We start from the raw sequence: 19,170 nt of genomic DNA on the forward strand, positions 1-19,170 counted from the left end.
GGAGTTTTATACCTCAAGGTAAGTGACAACTATAAATGGGTAGAAACATCGTCAATTGCATATATAGCGACAATTAAGGATAGAAAAAACATCTACCTTTATTTGTCACTATAAATGCAATTGAAATATAAAAGGTATTAATAAAGTTTACCTTAAAATTGTATGCATGTAATTAGGTGTATGTATGTATGTATGTATGTATGTATGTATGTATGTATGTATGTATGTATGTATGTATGTATGTATGTATGTATGTATGTATGTATGTATGTATGTATGTATGTATGTATGTATGTATGTATGTATGTATGTATGTATGTATGTATGTATGTATGTATGTATGTATGTATGTATGTATGTATGTATAAGTATGCCCTGGCCAGAAAAACTGGTTGATGCAGGATTATCTGGTTTAATTATCCATGGGACCATGAATTTCTTTAAGCATTTCCAGATTAATGTAGATTTTCTCAAAGAACCCCCTCTCCTAGTAACTAGCCTGAAAATATACATTTAGAGGAAGGGTTGGAGATTGCGAAGTCACTAAAGGTCCTTAATTATTTGACAGAACGAGAAATGAAGTTGGTTACAGACTTTAAGAACCTTTTCACCAAAGATAAGGAGCATAAACAATATGTTTTGCAAGTAGTACACAAATGCCGAAAGCTGTATTCTAATATTTCTAAAAACATTTTGAGCAAACCTTTAAAATAGGTTATTCATTATTTTATAATTCTTAAGATGGCAAACGATGTAATATCACTCTTTTCTTTCATTAAAATAAATTGAAATATGTTATAAAAAACATTATTATTTTATTTTATCATAATTAACTTCAGGTGGTAAACATTAGATTTAGTGGATAAGTTCTTCCCTAATGGCCGTAAATTTCACAAACTCTGGTGGTATTTTGAGCTTGAAAGAAAAGTACCACATATTCACGTCTAAGCTGAGGTTGCGCAATAAACGAAACGAGCTCACGTCAGTGCCGCTTAAAAAAAATCGTTACAAAATAAAAAAACTAAGTTGGCGTGTGCTCTGACGTCAAAAAAAAAAAAGAAAGAAAAAAAAAAGTTGTATGCTATGCCTGCGTGAAATATACATGATAATAATGTATCAATAAGAAAGCTTATTGAATAAAAAGAAAAAAATGGTTTTTCGTAAACTTGAGTCTTCTGCGGCTGAAAATTCAGCCACTTATAGACAAAAAATTGCTTCTGCGGCTGAAAATTAACGCATGCGCAAAGTTACATCGAGATGACAAATAAATGATAACATCAAAAAAAAATCAAATGCGCATAATGAATGTATTAATTTTGATGTAAATAATTTATGAAAAGTTTTACAACATGTTGTTTATGTGATTAATTGCTATTTTTGACCTTGTTAACAACTCTGATTTTATCTCCCATTTTTATTGTGGAGAATTTATTATTTAAATTATTTACAGTTTATATTGATAAATATATATTACTTGTGATTTATAAATAATATTATAATATTATTATTTTTTATTTAAAAAATTGTTTGTTTTAATACTAATTGGGAATTCCAATGTTATTAAATTAAAGTTGCAATGAACAAAAACAAGTACTTTAATTATGATTTAATTAAAAAAACATAAGATTAATATATTTAAATTATAATATAAGAACAATATAATAATAAAAAAGCAAAAGATTTTTCTTTAAAATTAGAAAATAAGAGATAAAACATGTTCTGTGATTGATATTTGATTTCATACCCATCGATAATAGGGGTATCCGGATAGCTTATTCGAATTATCCGGCCGGATACTGAATAAACGTATAATCAAAAATTATCCGGTTAGATATGTTTGGACGAATTACGAATGTAATTCAAAAATTTATTATATTAGGTATAGCAAGCGATAAATATTTAAAATAGCGAGTTTTGTTTGGAATTCAAATTTATTGATTGCTGTGGTAAAAATGTAAAAAATCTGTTCAGAAGTCGTTTTTCACAACTCCTGGAAACTTTATAAAGATGAAAAATCTTTAAATAAAAGATTCTTTTTCTCACAAAAATCTTAGTATAACAAGTGATAAAAGATAAGTTTTACCCACCATAATTAACCCTAGCTACAAGCTCAAACTGCTTCCTGAGAATAAGAGAGAAATTAATGAAAGGAAAAAAAGGAGAGAACAAGGAAGATCAATTCTAATAGAAGCTTTTGTAAAATATTAAAGAAAGAAAGTAAATGATTTTAATTCTTGGTTTTTATAACTTCGAAAATGTAAAAGAAATGGAGGTAACAAAATCTTGTAGTCATGCATTCTAAAAACTTTTTATTATTTTTATTATTAACTTTTTTTAATATTATATATATATACTGCATATTGTAGATTTGCTGATTTAAGTAACACTGAAGTTAAACTGTTAAAGAATCTAGCCCTTAAATTACAAGCACCAATTGCATTTTCTCTGTTTTCGAAGAGATTATTGTTTAAAGGATGTTACCTCAACGTGAAAAAATGTTATTGTTTATACATCATAATGTAAATAAAATTATAGATTAGTGATAAATTGATGGATTTGTAATATATAATTTTAATAGTATTTTAATAACAATAACAATATTGAACAAAAGTCATTAAAATTTAATTATTTAAAAATGTAACATTTAAAAATATTTATTTTAGGTTTTTTCGTTTTTTCCAAACAACATGTTAGGTGTATCTTTATTTTAAACATGAAATATCCAGTGTATCGTAAGCCTGATAAAATTATTATTCGGCAATATACCGGATATCAGATGACGTCCTAACAGTCTTAGCACCGCGGCAAGAGCATTTAACAGGAAGTTCACATTTCCTTCCTAACTGATGTCGCAAAACTTGTCTAGAGGTGGGATCGTTTCAATTCTGCCCGAATATCTGGCCGGTTAGCTTATCCGGGACACCCCTGATTGATAATACTTACTAAATAATAAGCAATATCGTTTTAAGCAAAAAATACCGTTTTAAGCAATCAATTTACAAATTCAATTTTATAATCATTTAATACAGGGTTGCCACCAAATCAGGGAAATCAGGGAAATCAGGGAAATTCAGGGAAATTTAGATACAATCAGGGAAAATCAGGGGGAAATAGTTGATTTTGGAAAAAATCAGGGAAAATCAGGGAACTTTTAATTTTTCTTTAATGATTTGAAATGTTTTCTAATAAAAATTTTCCTTTTCCAGCGTGCCAGGGTTAATGTTTAACATTTTTAAAGAAAATTAATCGCATTGCATTTACATTTGGTCTTTTTTTTAGAATAGTACAAATTTTTAAAATTTAAAATGACAACGTATTTCAAAGAAGAATGGTTGAGTGATCCTTTGTTTGAAAAATGGCTGGTAATAGGCAGTGATAAAAAGTCAGCCAAGTGCAAAATATGCCAAGTTGAATTTAATTTGTCAAATATGGGTAGAAGAGCTGTGATAAGTCACATGAATGGCAAAAAACATGCACAGAAATCAAAGCCAGTATCTTGCTTCTTCATGCCTGCACTGTCTATGTCTAAAAAGCAAGCAATTCTTACAGTAGATCAATGTGATAAAAGTTGTGCAGAAATCTATTCTGTTTTAAATGCAGTACAGAATAATTTCTCATTGAATTCGTGTAATGAAAATGGGCTACTTTATCAGAAAATGTTCCCTGATAGCAATACTGCTAAATCTTATGAAATGGGTAGAACAAAACTTGGCTATATAATTAATTTTGGTCTTGGACCTTATTTTCACAGACTTCTAACTGAAAATATAAAAAAATCTCCTTATTATACTGTTTCATTTGATGAAAGCCTGAACGATTCTTTCCAAAATTGTCAATTGGATCTAAATATTCGGTTTTGGAGGAGCGATCTAAATCATGTTGAATCCAGATACTTTGACTCTAAATTTTTAGGTCACCCCACAGCAAAAAATTTACTTGAAAGTATTACTAGGTCTTTGTCAACAATTAATAGCATAAGTCTGACTCAACTAAGCATGGATGGTCCAAATGTGAACTGGTCTCTTCTTAATCTTCTTGAAACGCAGCGCAATCAACAAGAGCTCCCTAAACTTCTTAACATTGGGAGTTGTAACCTTCATGTAATACATGGGGCTCTCAAATCAGGTTTTCAATCTGCTGAATGGAATATAGGGAAGTTAATGAAAGCATCATACAACCTTTTTCATGATTCTCCAGCTAGAAGAGCTGATTATGTAACTGTTACTGAATGTGAGAGTTTTCCTTATGCATTTTGTTCAACACGCTGGGTTGAAGACCAAAAAGTTGCAGATAGACTTTGTTTAATTTGGGAGAATGTTAAAAAAATAACCAAGTATTGGGAGACTCTTCCTAAAAGTATGCAACCAAAATGCAAGAGCTATGATACAGTGTTAGGGGGAACAAAAGATGAGTTAACTTCGACTAAATTGAAGTTTTTTGGTTACATTGCAAGTTTTTTACAGAAAATCTTACTGAGATATCAAACTGATGCCCCAATGATTCCCTTTCTTTTCGAAGATTTGTTCTCAACTGTTAAAAGTTTAATGGGTTTAATTATAAAACAAGATATCCTTAGCAGCATCGTCAATGGCAGGCAACTTCAAAAATTTGATTTCACTAAACAGGAAAACTTTCTACCATTAAAATTAATGACAATTGGATTTGCTGCAGAAAAAGACATTATGGAATTGAGGAGAAAGGATGCGTTATCTGAGGATGTCATCAACAGATTCATGAAAGATTGTCGTCTCATTATCATTAGAATCTTGGAAAAAATATTTGAAAGAAGTTTGAATCGATTTTCTTTTCTGGAAGCAACTGGTTGCATCAGTCCAGCGTCAATTCTTTCTAAACAAAAAGCTGATCTTCTTCATCAGATGAAATCTGTACTACATCTAATTCTTTCTTGCTCACATATTACTTCAAATGAATGTGATCAAGCTTTCATACAATTTTCAAAGTTGTTAGAGGAAAGTTCATCTACTCTTTTACCAGCATTTAAAAATTTTCACGCCGGAAATCGTTTAGACAAGTTTTATTTTGAAACCATTAAAGCTGGTGTAGATTACAAGGTTTTGTCAAAAGTTTTGATATTTATTTTTACTTTATGTCATGGGCAAGCATCAATTGAGAGAGGTTTCAGCATTAACAGTAATATGCTCAGTGAAAACATGAAAGAAAAGTCACTTATATCTCGTCGCACTATCAAAGATTTTATGGTGTCAAACAAATTAAAGGCTCACGAAATAGAAATAAACAATGAAATGATAAAGGCTGTTCGTAATGCATCGTTACAATATAAAAATTATTTGGAGGAAAATAGAAAACTCCAAGCAAAAGAAAAAGAAAATAGCGTGATAATGCTTTTAAATCAGGAAATATTGGAACTTAAGGAAAAGCACAAAGTGTTGAACGAAGTATGTAAAACATACAATGAGGAATTTATTACATTCACCAAGGAAGCTGGCAGACAGCAGGATATGTCTCAAATGAAGCTTCTTCTTACAAAAGGCAATGATCGTAAGCGAAAAAGTGAGGAACACGAAAAAGAAATAAAGATGCTTGAAGAGGCATTAGTTATACTGCATAAGAAAAAAAAAGAAGTCAATATTAAATAATTCTGTTTTTCTAACATAAAATTGGTTGATCTTTATTTCAAACATTTCAGTATTTACCAATATTACTTTTTTAGCTTACTCATTTCGTTTTTGTTAGTTTTTTTAATTAATTATTATAACTTTGTATTTACTCTTGATTTTTTAATACATTGCTCGTTATTAAAAACATTTCCAATCTTAATTGTTACCCTAGATAAGTCTGACAGATTTTCAATGCCCATCGAACATATCCGTTTTAAATATACCCTGATTCAGCCCTTGGTGGGAGGGCAATAAGATAGGTCACAAAATCCTGATAAGTCAAACATTTTTAAAAATTCAACGTTTCAAAAATATAAAATATACACCTTCAGAGTTCAAGTTGATGGGATTCTACTGTAGTTTTTATATTTTTTTCAAAGAGCAATTTCATGTGTTGATTGAAGTATTTGATTATTCGTTTTAGTTTTCAAACAAATTGATTGGTTCATTACTTATTGGGGGATTATGGTATCTGTTTTTTTAGAGATAAAAATGCTCAGGGGTTAATGGAGAAGTTTGGTTTGGAAATTAAGTTTGGGTGTTTGAATGCTGGAAATATCAGGGGGAGATAAGCAAAATTTTAGCGAAAAATCAGGGAGAAAAAAGCAAAATTTTAGCAAAAAATCAGGGAAAATCAGGGAGAAAAAAGCAAAATTTTAGCGAAAAAATCAGGGAAAATCAGGGAATTTCGTTCTTTAATAACGGTGGCAACCCTGTAATATATACAACAAATTATATACAAACAATTCATTGAACAAATTATTGTGTTGTAAGTTTAAAAATTTAGATGATAATAACAAATTATTGTTTTGTCAGTTTAAAAAAAGGAGATAGAACATTATCATTCTAACGTCACGATATACTAAAAATGACCAACATGTCCATAATAATTTAAAGTAATTGTTAACTAATCAATTAGTTATCTACTAATTTAAAAATGTAATAAACTCCCCCATAGCTAACTGTTTTTTTTTTGTTTTTCAAAATATCCATTAATAGCATCGTTCAATAACATTGATAAGTATTTCAAATCAAATTCTCCTATAGCCAACCGTCTTTTAATTTTTTAAAATATCCATAAATAAAATCGTTCAATAACATTGAATATCTGTATACATAACTATTTTACGATAATATAACGTGGAGGTGGCTTCACAACATCTTTATAATCTTCAAAGCATTTATTTAAAGATAGTAACTACACATTAGTTATTTCCAAGATGTATTTAAGTCATCTTTATCTAAAAAAAAAAAAAAAATTAACACAAAACAATCCTCTATCATAAACTAAAAATCAAAAATAATAATTAAAGTCTTATGAAGTCAAATTTAATAATATAAATAACTCAACAAATTAAAACTAAAAAAAAAAAAAGAAAAAAAAAACTCAACAAAAAAAAAAAGTTCTTGAATACAATAGGATTACAAAGTAGAAAAAAAAAAAAAATTATATATATAAAGTTACACATAAAAAATAAAACGCCACAAAAGTAACTTAACAAAACTATTACTGTCCTTAAATTTTGTTTAAGGACAGTAACACTGCATTTAAGAACTTGTTTGTAATGCAATTTTTAAAATAAAATAAAGCTTACTACACACATGTGGTAATTTCCTGCTAATGGTCTAACAGTCATCTAAAGCCAAACAAAATCAATAATATCATACAACTACAATTAACAAATACAAATATTTTCATGAACTAAAAATAAAAAATATACTATTGCATATAAAAAAATGTAAAACTCAAAGTTGATTTTTATACAGGATCTACAAAATAAAGCACTGTATTGTTAATCATTAACATATAGAAACATTTTTACAAACTACAAATAATAAATTCTTTATACAGTTAACATACGGAAAGGGAAAAACTTGATTTTTAGATAATTTTTCTGAATATTGATAAATAAATAATGAAAATATTAATAATCAAAATAAATAATAAAAAATAAGAAATTTCATATATTGATTGAAAGCATTTTATTTCTTTTTTTAAATAGCAATGTTTCTTAATTTATTTTTTTGCAACACCAAGCACAACAAAAATCTAGACATTTCTGTTTATTGGTCGATAAGCAGCAGTAATGAAACCAACGCCCACAATCATTACTGCAGGCAATCCAGTCAATCAGAGAAATGTCCATCGGTGGCTCCTAGGATCCACATACAAAACAAATGCTATCATTTACATCCTTTTTTAGTTTTTGCCCTATATTTAAGGAAACTGTTTTTGATTTTTTTGTTATGCTTTGTTCTTTTAACTGTGAAGAGTATTTTTCTTTAATTTTAAAAGGCCTTGCACGGTTTTCTAACCGGCTGACCACGAGATTTAGGCAGTTGTTGAAAATCTACTTGACTTAAACATGTTGTTGAATACGCATTGAATTTAGCACCTATTTTATTTTTTTCTCCTGATGTCAATTGAACATTTTTACAAAGCGTTGTTGCTTGAGGTAATTTATCTTTAAGCAATGTCAACTCTAAAACGTCTTTGTCTACAGCTGAGACTATTGAAAAATCAACAGATGATGTTGCGGTTGAATTAATGTTGTTGGCACATTCCAGAGATGACAAGGACTTATAAAATGGTGTAGTCTCTAGTGGCATAACTTCTTTGTCTACAGCTGAGACTATTGAAAAATCAACAGATGTTGCTGTTGAATTAATGTTGTTAGCACATTCCAGAGATGACAAGGACTCATGCAATGGTGTAGTCTCCAGTGGCATAACTTCAGGTGTAGTGGGCATTTCCGGTTTCAGTTCATCAATAAGGTTCTGCAAACAAACATTCAATGCAGAGTTGTTTTGATACATTATCAACATTTTGAACTTTTCAACTGCCCTGATATTTCCATTAAAAGCAGAAATTGGTTGATCTGCTTTGATGGAAGCTAAATCTTTAAGAACAACCATTACACCGTTAAATCTGTCGTTTCGGGTGTTTTTGGGAACATCAAAGTTTTTCTGTGTCACAGAACCGGTAGAAGAAAAAACTGCCATATTTGCACCATTAGAAAAATATTGTGATGTCTCCCTTTTCCATCTAAACAAAAATACTTTTAAAAAATTGAGCGAATCAACTTTAAAGAATTTATCAAAAAGTATTACAAACTATAACTATATTAAAAACTATAAACTATACTAAAAACTATAAAGAGTACTATGTAGCTTTTACTAAGTATTTGTTGTTTACTTTGAAAATAATATTTAATTTACTAAGTATATTACTGTATATTCAAGATTAAGAACTGAAATTGTGAAAAATTCTAGTAAACAGACTAAATGTAAACTTTACAAGTACAGTAGACCTCGAAGAAACTGAAAGTGGTTGAAAAAGCGGTTCATTAGTAAACTTCCAAACAGCAATAAGGTGACAACAAGGAATTCCCATTTGTGTTGGCACCCCACAAGAACAATTAAGGCCTTCCACAGTTCTTAAAGTGCCTATATCATTATAACTTCCACTAGTTATCAGATTTAACAATGGAATCCTTTTTTATCCTTCAACTTCTATTTGCTTAGAAATTAATCTTGCTGCATAGTCTGTGAAATGTTTGTAATATTCGGCGACATTTGGCTGAGATACAATTGCAGTTTTCAAAGTCATATCAAACTGACAGTGATGGGTTTCATATGATCGAACGTCCATTATGGTCAATAAATTCTTTATTAAAACATCTAATGGTAATTGTGCCGAGCCCAACACTCGTTTTAGTGTGTTATGAAATCTTTCTATTCTGTTGTTAGTTCTATTCTGAAGATGCATTATGCTGGATTCACAAAATAAAGTCATGTTATTTTTATAGGGAACCCAATTTTCGATAATGTAATTGTAAAATTGCAATGACATATTTTGGATTTTAATTAGTTCGTTATCAAAGTCATCAGAAGATTTAGACTGTAGCAAAATTTCAAATTGGTTCATGCAAGACTTTTTATCATGTTTTCCATTAAGAGTTAAAAGATACTTATCAGCAGCCTTTAAGACATGGAAATAGCAAATGTTAATATGTATATTTGGAAAAACTGTCTTGATAGCATTAATTTCTACCAAATCTTTATCTACAACAAAGCAATGAACCCCTAATGGATCTTTTAGCTCCAAAAACAACTCCAGAAATTTCTCTAAATGAGCTTGATCTTCTTTAGCCAAAACACCAAATGCAACGGGTTGTCCCAATCCATTGTTATCTTCTATTAACAAAGTGTACAGTGGGTAACGCATTTTATTGGTTTTATATGTTGCATCCATTTGTATAACTTCTTTGTATTTTGTAAAATTAATTTGCTGTTGGACAGTCTGAAAAAATAAAACCTCAAAATGGTTATTGATGTCTGTTATAATGCGATAAATAACCCCAGGCTGTGCAAGAGCATTCAGAATAGTATCATTCACAGTGCCAAGATTTTTTAATAGTTTTTGTTTTCTGTTATATAAATCTTTTATTCGTACATGTGATCCTTCTCTATGTAAAACATCTGCTACAAGCGTTGGATTGGCATGCATAACAAGCATGCTGTCAATTTCTCCCTGTCGTTCTGGAATTGGCTTTCGGATATCAAGATAGAGAGAATATATTTCTGAACAAATTGGGTGGTTTTTGTGTTCTAAATCGGCTTTGGTGACAAGAAATTTATTGAGAAGGCGATTATAAGTAACAGCAATTTTAAATTGACAGCCCTTAGCAAAGACATGCTGAACTTTTCTTTTCTCGTTTCCTCGGCTTTTAAAATTACCAAAATGTTTACACTCCCAATATAATTGCCAGTATTTGATTTCCTGTGGAAGTTGACTGTTGATTCTAACCTATTAAATGAAATAAAAGTTTTATTTTTTTATTACATAAAGTTTATTAGTTACTGTTATTATAGGGGTAGATAAGACTTCATAGCCGTGGTGAAAGCTATGTGTGCTTAAAAGCAAAGTGGTTTTACAATTATTAGAAAATCACCTATTGAAATTTATTTACGAAAACATTGATGGAAGATGGTGCACACTACTAAATTTTCATGTCATATGTGCTGAGTCTTTACAATATTAAAAAATTTATATTGAATTTAAATACTCCAGCTTAAACTCTGCTGCCAATTTTTGTGACAAAGAAACAAATGGTCAAAAATTATTTACTAACCATCTTTAAATATGTAATTAATAATATATTTAACAGTAACAGATTGTAACAGATGTCTGCTTGTGAGTTATAGTTAAGTGTGTTGTTAAGTGTACAAAATATTACCACAAGTAATGTAACATACAAAATAGGACTGCAAGTAGTGTAACTTACAAAATGGTACAGCAAGTAGTGTAACTAGCAAAAAGATATAGTAAATTTAAATAATGACATTTTATGATATATTTTTAAATGGAATAATTTTTTAGGTTGCAGAAGGAGAAGGACGCACCCTTTACCCCAAGTCAATGTGTGCCCCTTCTGAAAAATGGATACTCTTATGTTGTTATGTGGTAAAAGGTATTGTTATATTAAAATGTATAACTTTAAATAATGACATTTTAAAATATTTTTTTAAAAAAATACTAATTCCTTGTGAAAATGGATTTTTACTGGAACTAACATTTTTATTACCCGGGAGCTCATACTAGTGTTGTGTTTTGATTGTTTATTTTAGATTAGAAAAACTTATAAGAACTAATTTGTTTCTTGGTCTTTGTACAAGTGTATCGATATTTGTATCAATTTTCTAATCTTTTGCACGAAATAATGGATAGAGCCCTAAGACCTTCTCGCTTCAATGCATTACCGAACTCACCTTCTGCAACAAAATTATTTAAGCATCGGCTTAAAACATTTGAATATTATCTTGATGAACTTCCTCAAGAACTTAACAAGAAAAAATTCTGAGAAATTTACCTGATGTTTATGAGATAATAAGCGAATGCCTGAATTATGAATCAGCTCAATTCAAAGAGTGGAGGAAGCATGCCCCCTCCGACTTTACCTACTCTCTTAGTCCATGCACCACTCATGTTTTTTGTAAATTAGTAAAATCTAGTTATTTATTTTTTTTAATATGTTTTACATCAATTTTTCCACACTTGTGTGGTTTGGATGGTTTTCTATAATGACATTTAAATGTCATTATGAAAGTGTTGAAGCAATGTTTTACAACTGCCTTTCTTAAAGTTAACATGATGCAGATTGTACTGGATTACATGTTACCAGTAGCAGGATAACCTGACCTGACATAATAATAATAATAATAATAATAATAATAATAATAATAATAATAATAATAATAATAATAATAATAATAATAATATATACTAGTTTGACTTTTTATTATTAAAGCAAACAATATCTATAAAAATGAATTCTTTTTGAAAGTATGTGTGATTAACCATCGCAATACACCCATATTTAGCAATAGTCAGGATGAATAAAACTTAAAAAAAAGTTGTATTAATGCAAATTAATACAACTTCTAGCATAGGTAAACTACAAATTTAAAGAGAAAAACAAAAACAATTTTATTAAATGAAATTCTCATTTATTAGGGGTAAAGATGGTGGTTGGATCCTGCTCTAGCCCCCCGTATACACCCAATGGTTTAAAGTAAAATAAATTTGTAGTCTACTCCTGCAGCATCCTTTGATACCAAGTTATAGTCATTTAGATAACAACTGATAAAGTTATAGTAATTTAAAACCATATATAACAAAATCGGTACTAAAAACCTAATAACATTTTGTTGAATTTTTCAATTTTTATAATTATTTTCGCTATTAAAATACTGTACTGTAGGGCTTTCTAAAGATATATAACATTTTACTGTTAAGTCAATTTAAAATTTTTATGTTACGTACCTAGTTGTAAGCATTTACATAAGAATTGAAAAAGTTATAATAATTTTAGTGAGAAAAAAAACAATTTTTGAGGTTAATCAACAAAAATATCAGAAATTAGTCACTAAAAACGTCATAACTTTTTGTGAAATTTTTTCACATTTGATTTATTGACATTAAGCTCTTTCCAAAGATATATAACAACTTGGTATTTGAAAATTTTAAATAATAAGTAAATGAAGTATATGAACATAAGCTTTATCAAGCCTAAAATCCTTAAGTTGAAGTATATGGACATAGGCTTTTTTAAGCCTAAAATCCTTAAGTTGAAGTATATGAACATAGGCTTTATTAGGCCTAAAATCCTTTAAAACCCTATCCATTTATTTAAAAAAGTTCTACCTTTTTGTTGTAAGCTGCAACCGTCACATTGTGTCTTTGCCTCACAGGATGAAAATTAATTTTACAGAAATTAGAGATGAAGATATCCACTTCTTCAAAATTCTCAAAAGATTTTCCAATCGATAGGTCGCTCATTGTATTTTTTAAATTATCTTCAAATTCTCTTCAAATTCCTAAAAGATATCTCACAATGATATTTAAGTTAAGAAAATGAAGTAAATTAATTTGAATACTTGCGCATGCGTTAATTTTCAGCCGCAGAAGTAATTTTTAGTCTATAAGTGGCTGAATTTTCAGCCGCAGAAGATTTAATCTTTTCGTAATTTGACACTGGTGACTAAGCCTAAACTAATATTTCTTTCTTTTTTTCTTTCCATTTCATATATTTCGGTTTCTCTGAACCCAATATGTTCTTCTAGCTGTCTATCACCTTCAGTATTCTTGTTTATCAACTTAATGGTACTTATCATGTTTGAAGAATTGTCAGTTAAAACAGACAAACCTTGTTGTTTTTTAGTAAATATTCTTGAAAAGTCTTTTCCACCAAGACCTGGAGAAATTCGCTTGTGTGATGAGCTTTGGTGTCTTTGTAAAATTTCATTTTTTTTCACAAAAAATTGAACATTGATTTCAAAATAGTTCACTATGTGTAATGTTCTCCCGTTCATTTTAAGAAACACAAAGCGTCCCTTGAGAGATTCTTTAAGTTCTTCTTTTTGTTTAAAAGCTTCTTCAATCATTAATTTTCTAATACTTTCCCTCTCCAGAGAAATGCTAAGGTTGCACGCAATTTCCCTATTCAGTCACTGGTCGTGAAAATAATGATGTAGGCAAACCATCCTTTACAACAAACTCTATGATCTGTTTTTTAAATGTATCTACTGTCATTGTCATAGTAATATTGTCACTGACAAAATATCTTGCAATTGATGTCTGCAAGGTTCTCTGCTCCCTTGCTTGGCTGAAAGTGCTGGTCACTAGCTCATTACTTTGGATGCAGTCTTTCTCTTTCACATCTTTAAATAATTCAGAATGAAAGCACTGCAAATATCTCTTGCCTGCATATGCACTGATCTTGAATTTACAGCATTTGTTTTCATCTGGATTGTTTGTCATAGCCTGATAGACAAAATACTTTCCATTTTGAGTTAGTGAAATGTTCAAATACAGTAGATTAGACAGGAGGTTTCTTTGACATAGTTAATTTTTTTAATTGTGCGCTCACTACTCAAATGACAATTCTTTTTCCTAAAAACAATTGTACACAATTATTACAATGTATATACATACAAATATATATGTTATACAGCTGTCCACTATGTATACATGTATATGTTAGAATTATATTTGAAACAAAGAGCAGATGCTACGTTTAGACTCCAGGGAGGTTATTTATCAAACTAGTGTAGAGCAGAACTTGCTCAGCTGCCCCTAACAACCAATCAAATTTCACATTTCATTTTCCAACCAAGCTGTGAAGTGAAATAAAAGCTGATATCTGGTTGCTAGGGGCAACTGGGCCACTTTTACTTTACAACAGTTTGATAAGTAACACCCTTGGTGTCTAAACGTAAAAGCTGCACTTTTTTCAGAGACTACACATCTATATCAGAATTATATAAATTCACAACTATACAAAGCAGCACTTCTTTATAACGTCCTACATGATCCTGAGGCTACAGCTGAGCAAACAAGACAATCATCTTTCTGTGTATATAGTGGATGCAGCTAGTCTCCATCCACTACACTATGTCTTTCTTAAGTCATGGAGGATTTTGTTGTTTTCTTAGTTGTTTTATATTCACTCTGTTGAATACCTTGTTCAAAATACGCTTTGTTGGAAAATGCTTGTCTACTATGTGTTGTTTTTTATATCTTTTTAAAAAGAAATGTGTTCCAGAAACTAGCTCTAGAAGCCCCAAAACCGTAAGAAACTATTAGTACTGAGCTACTTTTCTATAAGAAACTATTTTATTAAGAGTTCGAAAAATACTTTATAATTTGTGTTCCCTTCAGGGACAAATCTGAGGATTATATTACATTAAATGATTTTGATGGAGTTCAAATAATTTTAGTTGGCTGTTAAACATTTTATCTTGTTAACATTTTATCATGTTGCATTTTAACTACTTTTTCTCTGTTTTGATAATCTGAATCTTAAAAAGCTCTTAAGAAACTTTTAGTACTAGAGTTGTATATATATATATATATATATATATATATATATATATATATATATATATATATATATATACATACATACATACATACATACATACATACATACATACATACATACATACATACATACATACATACATACATGCATACATGGGTTGGACAAAATTATAGATGCACCAATTAAAGAAAGTAAAGTTTTTAAATTTCTATAAAATCTTCAAAGAAATTTTTATGGCTTTTAAGTTAATTATTTATGTACTTTACCATAATGTTCTAAAATCTTTGTTTATAACCAGATATCATAATAAGAAATAGAAAAAGTTAGCATAATAACTTTTCAAATTTTAAAAGAAGACACATTGCTGGTACTCTTATGGCAGGCGCTAGTAATGCAGAAACAGCAGAATTAACTAGAGTTTCAAGAAACAATAGGCCGGGTGAATAAAAATGAGCAATTGCTTTTACTCAGTAATTGGTCAGCTTTACGTGAACTAAAACTTCAGGAGTTTTCCTTATATTTTTATTCAAGTAAAGGTAAGCAATTTACTCAGTAATTGCTGAATTTTACGTGAATAAAAACTTAACTAAAGTTGTTGAAGTTTCTATTCACGTAAAGCTGACCAATTACTGAGTAAAAGCAATTGCTCATTTTTATTCACCCGGCCTAACATCTCGAAAGCTTTCTGCATTTGAAAAGGAGGGAAAAACATGTCTGCATTTGAAAAGGAGGGAAAAACATCTTCAAGCAAAACTCCGGAAGAAAGGCAAAGATTTTAGAAAGGAACCGTCGGATACGAATAAGTATTGTGGAATAAAATTAGCAGAACTTAATGCCCGTATTGAAAATCCAGCGTCTACAAAAGCAGTTCGCCGTGAATTACATAAAACCGGTTTTCACGGAAGAGCTGCAATAAGAATACCTTTACTTTTAAAGACAAATGTTGCAAAGCATCTGGAGTGACGCAAAAAGCTTCAAAATTAGTCATTGAAGCAATATAAGTATGTAATTTTCTCTGATGAGCCATTCTAACCTTATTTTCTTCCACCGACCGTATGACTCAGATTGTCTTCTTCCGACTGTTAGTCATGGAGGAAGATCTGTGATGGTTTGGGCGGTTTATTATGGAAATCGGCCGGTCCAATAGTTTCTTTTCATGGCAGAATAAAAAGCTAAGATTAGTTAATTATTTTATCAGACTATGTTCATCCTATTGTCTTGATACTTTTTCCAGAGGGAAACACAATTTTTCAAGATGATAATGCTCAAATTCATTCTGCTAAAGTGATCACTGCTTGGTACGAGGAGTATTCTGGCGAAGTTAAACACATTCTCAGGCCACCATGATCTCTTGACCTTAATATAATTAAATATTTATGGTGTGTTTCAGAAAAAAAATTGCTAATAAATGTGGAATATATTATTGTTTCGTAATCACTTGTGTGACTCTCTTTTAACTGTTTTTTTGCATGAATACAAAACAGTCTAAAAAAAGTAACATTTCAAAACAAAGGGAACTTCAAAGTTAATACCATTAAACTGTAAAACAGCATCGCAATTTAAATATAAATTGTTTATTTCGAATCTAGGTTTAAATTAGGCATCTGCTTTACAAAAGAAATTCCCAGTTACGAACAGTTGTAATTTACGATAGGTTAAATTCAGAACATTTTCGTAAGACATGAAACTTTAAAGTAAGAATTCCGAATGTTAGCTTAATAACGAAAAGCTTCACGATGTACAGCGACGTTTGAATTATCAGGGTTGTATAAATATCGTGTAGCAAAAAAACCATTCTTATCGGCAAAAAACCAAACAGCATTTAGAGTTTCCAAATTCTCACAGAAATCAGACTTTGAACAGTGGAGACGAATATTATGGTTGGATGAGTCAAAGTTTAACCTGAAAGGTTTAAATGATAAACGAAGTATGAGAAGACCAGTTGGCAAATGATAAAAATAAGTGTACACTTTTGGAACCGTTAAACCTATGGATGGCAAAGGCTTGATGTTATTATCATTATTTTTTTTTTTTTGGGTGGGAGGGGGGGGGGATTGCTTTTTAGGAAGTTTTTGAATTAGGATCTCATCCTAACTTAACCATAGCACTACACATTTTTTTGATAAGGTTCGTTAGAATTACTAGATGCCTAAGTAGTTTTTTTAAAGGTCAAATTTTTCAAATCACATTTAAGGTCTATTATGAGTGAAGCAAGATTAACAAACTTGTCAGTAATCTCAGTAGAATGACACATTTATCAATGAATTAACCTCAAAAATGACGTAAAATAAATCTTTAGTAAATTACATAACTTTGAATATCTTATTATTTATTATAAACTGTCCGTTTTGGAGTATTCTTCTTAATATGCGGATCGGTCAAATTAAGAAATCAACAAATGTTTTAAATGTTGTTTGTAAATCAAAATGTAGGGTAGACCGGGACGATTTGCAACAGAGACAAGTTGCAACAGTACCATTTAAAGAATTACTTTTAACTTTACATCCAAAAAAAACTTCAACATTATGTAGCTGTAATAGTAGATGTAAAATGCGGGTTCTGAGCCATTGATACCTTTCCCATACTTAAGGGTGATACCTTTGATGTCCTTTCTCATCCGGGTTCTAAGCCATTGATACTTTTCCATAGTTAAGGATGTCATGTTAATAAGAAGTATAAAAATAATCATGTTATTTCTGTACCCTTCAAGATGCCTAAAGTTTTTAAGATGTTAATTCAATTTTCTTACCTTGTTATTCAATTTTCTTACCATGTGATTTAAAAATTTCTTTTCTTCTTAAAAAATGTTTATAGCGAGAACAAAGAATGCAGGTGAAGTGAAAGCGTTGTTTGATCTTTTGTTCAAAAATATGAGGATGGTGTGTTTGCGAATAAGTAAAGAAGGTATAAGTGTGCGAACAAAAACAACGATAAATTTAATGTTTGAGGTGAATCTTTTTTCAGATCGTTTTGATGAGTACGTGTTTGAATTTGAGGAATCGTTGCATGTAGGTGTTGAGAGTTATGTGAGCAAGGTGTTTAAAACGGTAAAAAATGGAAGCGAGTTGACTTTGTCGATTTTGAGCGCGGGAAGTTTAGAAATCGCCGTGAGAACTTTAGACCAGTTTGCGTATAATATTAAGGTGGCGACGGAAAGCGTTCAAAACGTGAGTTTGAGTGAGCGCAATTCTTTTTGGCCAAAGAGAAGAGTTTCGGCTAGTAGGTTTAGTGAAATGTGTAAGATGGTAAAGCCGACATCGGAATTTAGAGTGTGTTTAGAGAAAGGGATGTTGATATTTTCAATGGAGACAAGTGGTGTTATTAGTGAGAGTTTTAAGTTTGGAGAAGAGAGCGATGATAAGAAATTGGATTTGGTGCGTAAGTCTGATCAGCTGTATCGGGTTTCAAAAATCGTTTCTTTTTCTAGCGTGTTGGATGTGTATGTGGGAGAGACGTTAATGATTTCGTCTGAAGGAGAAATAGGAATGATAAAGGTATATTTTCTATGATCCTACGGATCCTGGTAAATTCTATGATTTTTTATTCTTGTTGGATAAAAAATTTCTTCCATAAATGATTTTTTTTACGAAATGGAGCCTAAAATGGGTATGCTATTGAAGGGTGAATTTGGACCGAGAAGTAAACCAAGACCGGAGAATTGTTCTTCTCCTCCAGAGTCAATACGATCGTATGCTTTTTTATTCTTGATGTAAAGCCCATCACCTTGAGTGTTTCCAGCCCAATGGTTTAGGTATATACCTGATCCTAATCTGGATATTTTTAGTCCTTTTCCGTCTTTTTTTAAGTAAACGATACCACGTCCAGCGATTTTGTCTACCATGGCAGAACCGGCAGAGGCTCCAACACCAGAGAGTAGTCCAGTGGCAAGAGCAGGAACGACTTTTGCAGCGATGGTGCTTCCGATCATCCCTAGTAAAGGTAAAAGGGCACCAATGAATCCACCTTCCACTTTTGCGTTGTGCATGAGTTGTTTTTGCTGAGTTTGAGCGTGACACCTTTTCCAGCTTTATATGCTTTTGCAATTTGGTTGAGTTGGGTTTGCGTGACAGCAAGAACATGTTCGCCGTTCAAGTCTTGATGAGTGAGTTTTATGCTGGTTGCAGTTTTATCATGTAATGCTTTTT

At 30.5% G+C, this 19,170-nt stretch overlaps 2 protein-coding genes and 1 long non-coding RNA gene across 5 annotated transcripts; all 3 read right to left on the reverse strand.

Moving 5' to 3' along the window:
- Positions 1 to 6,801: 6,801 nt before the first annotated feature.
- On the reverse strand, positions 6,802 to 7,356 carry LOC149881994 (uncharacterized). The gene is made up of 2 exons (XR_016444980.1): positions 7,235 to 7,356; positions 6,802 to 6,880 (listed from the first exon to the last, which is right to left on the reverse strand). It is a non-coding gene; the product is annotated as an uncharacterized LOC149881994 (long non-coding RNA).
- Positions 7,357 to 7,607: 251 nt separating this feature from the next.
- On the reverse strand, positions 7,608 to 9,083 carry LOC149881995 (uncharacterized). The gene is made up of 2 exons (XM_090066717.1): positions 8,951 to 9,083; positions 7,608 to 8,685 (listed from the first exon to the last, which is right to left on the reverse strand). The coding sequence occupies exons 1-2, from the start codon at positions 9,031 to 9,033 to the stop codon at positions 7,929 to 7,931; spliced, it is 840 nt and encodes a 279-aa protein (XP_089922843.1). The 5' UTR covers positions 9,034 to 9,083; the 3' UTR covers positions 7,608 to 7,928.
- A 55-nt stretch (positions 9,084 to 9,138) lies between these two features.
- Positions 9,139 to 17,855, reverse strand: LOC149881996 (uncharacterized). Of its 3 annotated transcripts, none has more exons than XM_090066715.1 (3): positions 17,775 to 17,855; positions 12,847 to 14,094; positions 9,139 to 10,449 (listed from the first exon to the last, which is right to left on the reverse strand). In XM_090066715.1, the coding sequence occupies exons 2-3, from the start codon at positions 12,979 to 12,981 to the stop codon at positions 9,139 to 9,141; spliced, it is 1,446 nt and encodes a 481-aa protein (XP_089922841.1). In that variant the 5' UTR covers positions 12,982 to 14,094; positions 17,775 to 17,855. The 3 variants fall into 3 exon arrangements, with proteins under 3 accessions (XP_089922841.1, XP_089922840.1, XP_089922842.1); XM_090066714.1 differs by lacking the exon at positions 17,775 to 17,855 and adding an exon at positions 15,292 to 15,450; XM_090066716.1 differs by lacking the exon at positions 17,775 to 17,855 and having other exon boundaries at positions 12,847 to 13,019; positions 13,349 to 13,453.
- Between the last annotated feature and the right edge of the window lie 1,315 nt (positions 17,856 to 19,170).

Source organism: Hydra viridissima, unplaced genomic scaffold (assembly GCF_058129835.1).
Source record: "Hydra viridissima isolate aposymbiotic clone 2 unplaced genomic scaffold, HvirCarnegie_v1 scaffold_11, whole genome shotgun sequence".
In the NCBI taxonomy this organism is placed as follows: Eukaryota; Metazoa; Cnidaria; class Hydrozoa; order Anthoathecata; family Hydridae; genus Hydra; species Hydra viridissima.

What these genes read in the sequence shown, in the direction of transcription:
- LOC149881995 (XM_090066717.1), bottom strand. Translation starts at nt 9,033, where the DNA reads ATGGGAATTCCTTGTTGTCACCTTATTGCTGTTTGGAAGTTTACTAAT. An exon ending in CCACTTTCAGTTTCTTCGAG is followed by an intron (nt 8,686 to 8,950) that starts GTCTACTGTACT and finishes ATTTTTGTTTAG; the next exon opens with ATGGAAAAGGGAGACATCAC.
- LOC149881996 (XM_090066715.1), bottom strand. Translation starts at nt 12,981, where the DNA reads ATGAGCGACCTATCGATTGGAAAATCTTTTGAGAATTTTGAAGAAGTG. An exon ending in TTGCAGCTTACAACAAAAAG is followed by an intron (nt 10,450 to 12,846) that starts GTAGAACTTTTT and finishes TTCATTTAATAG; the next exon opens with GTTAGAATCAACAGTCAACT.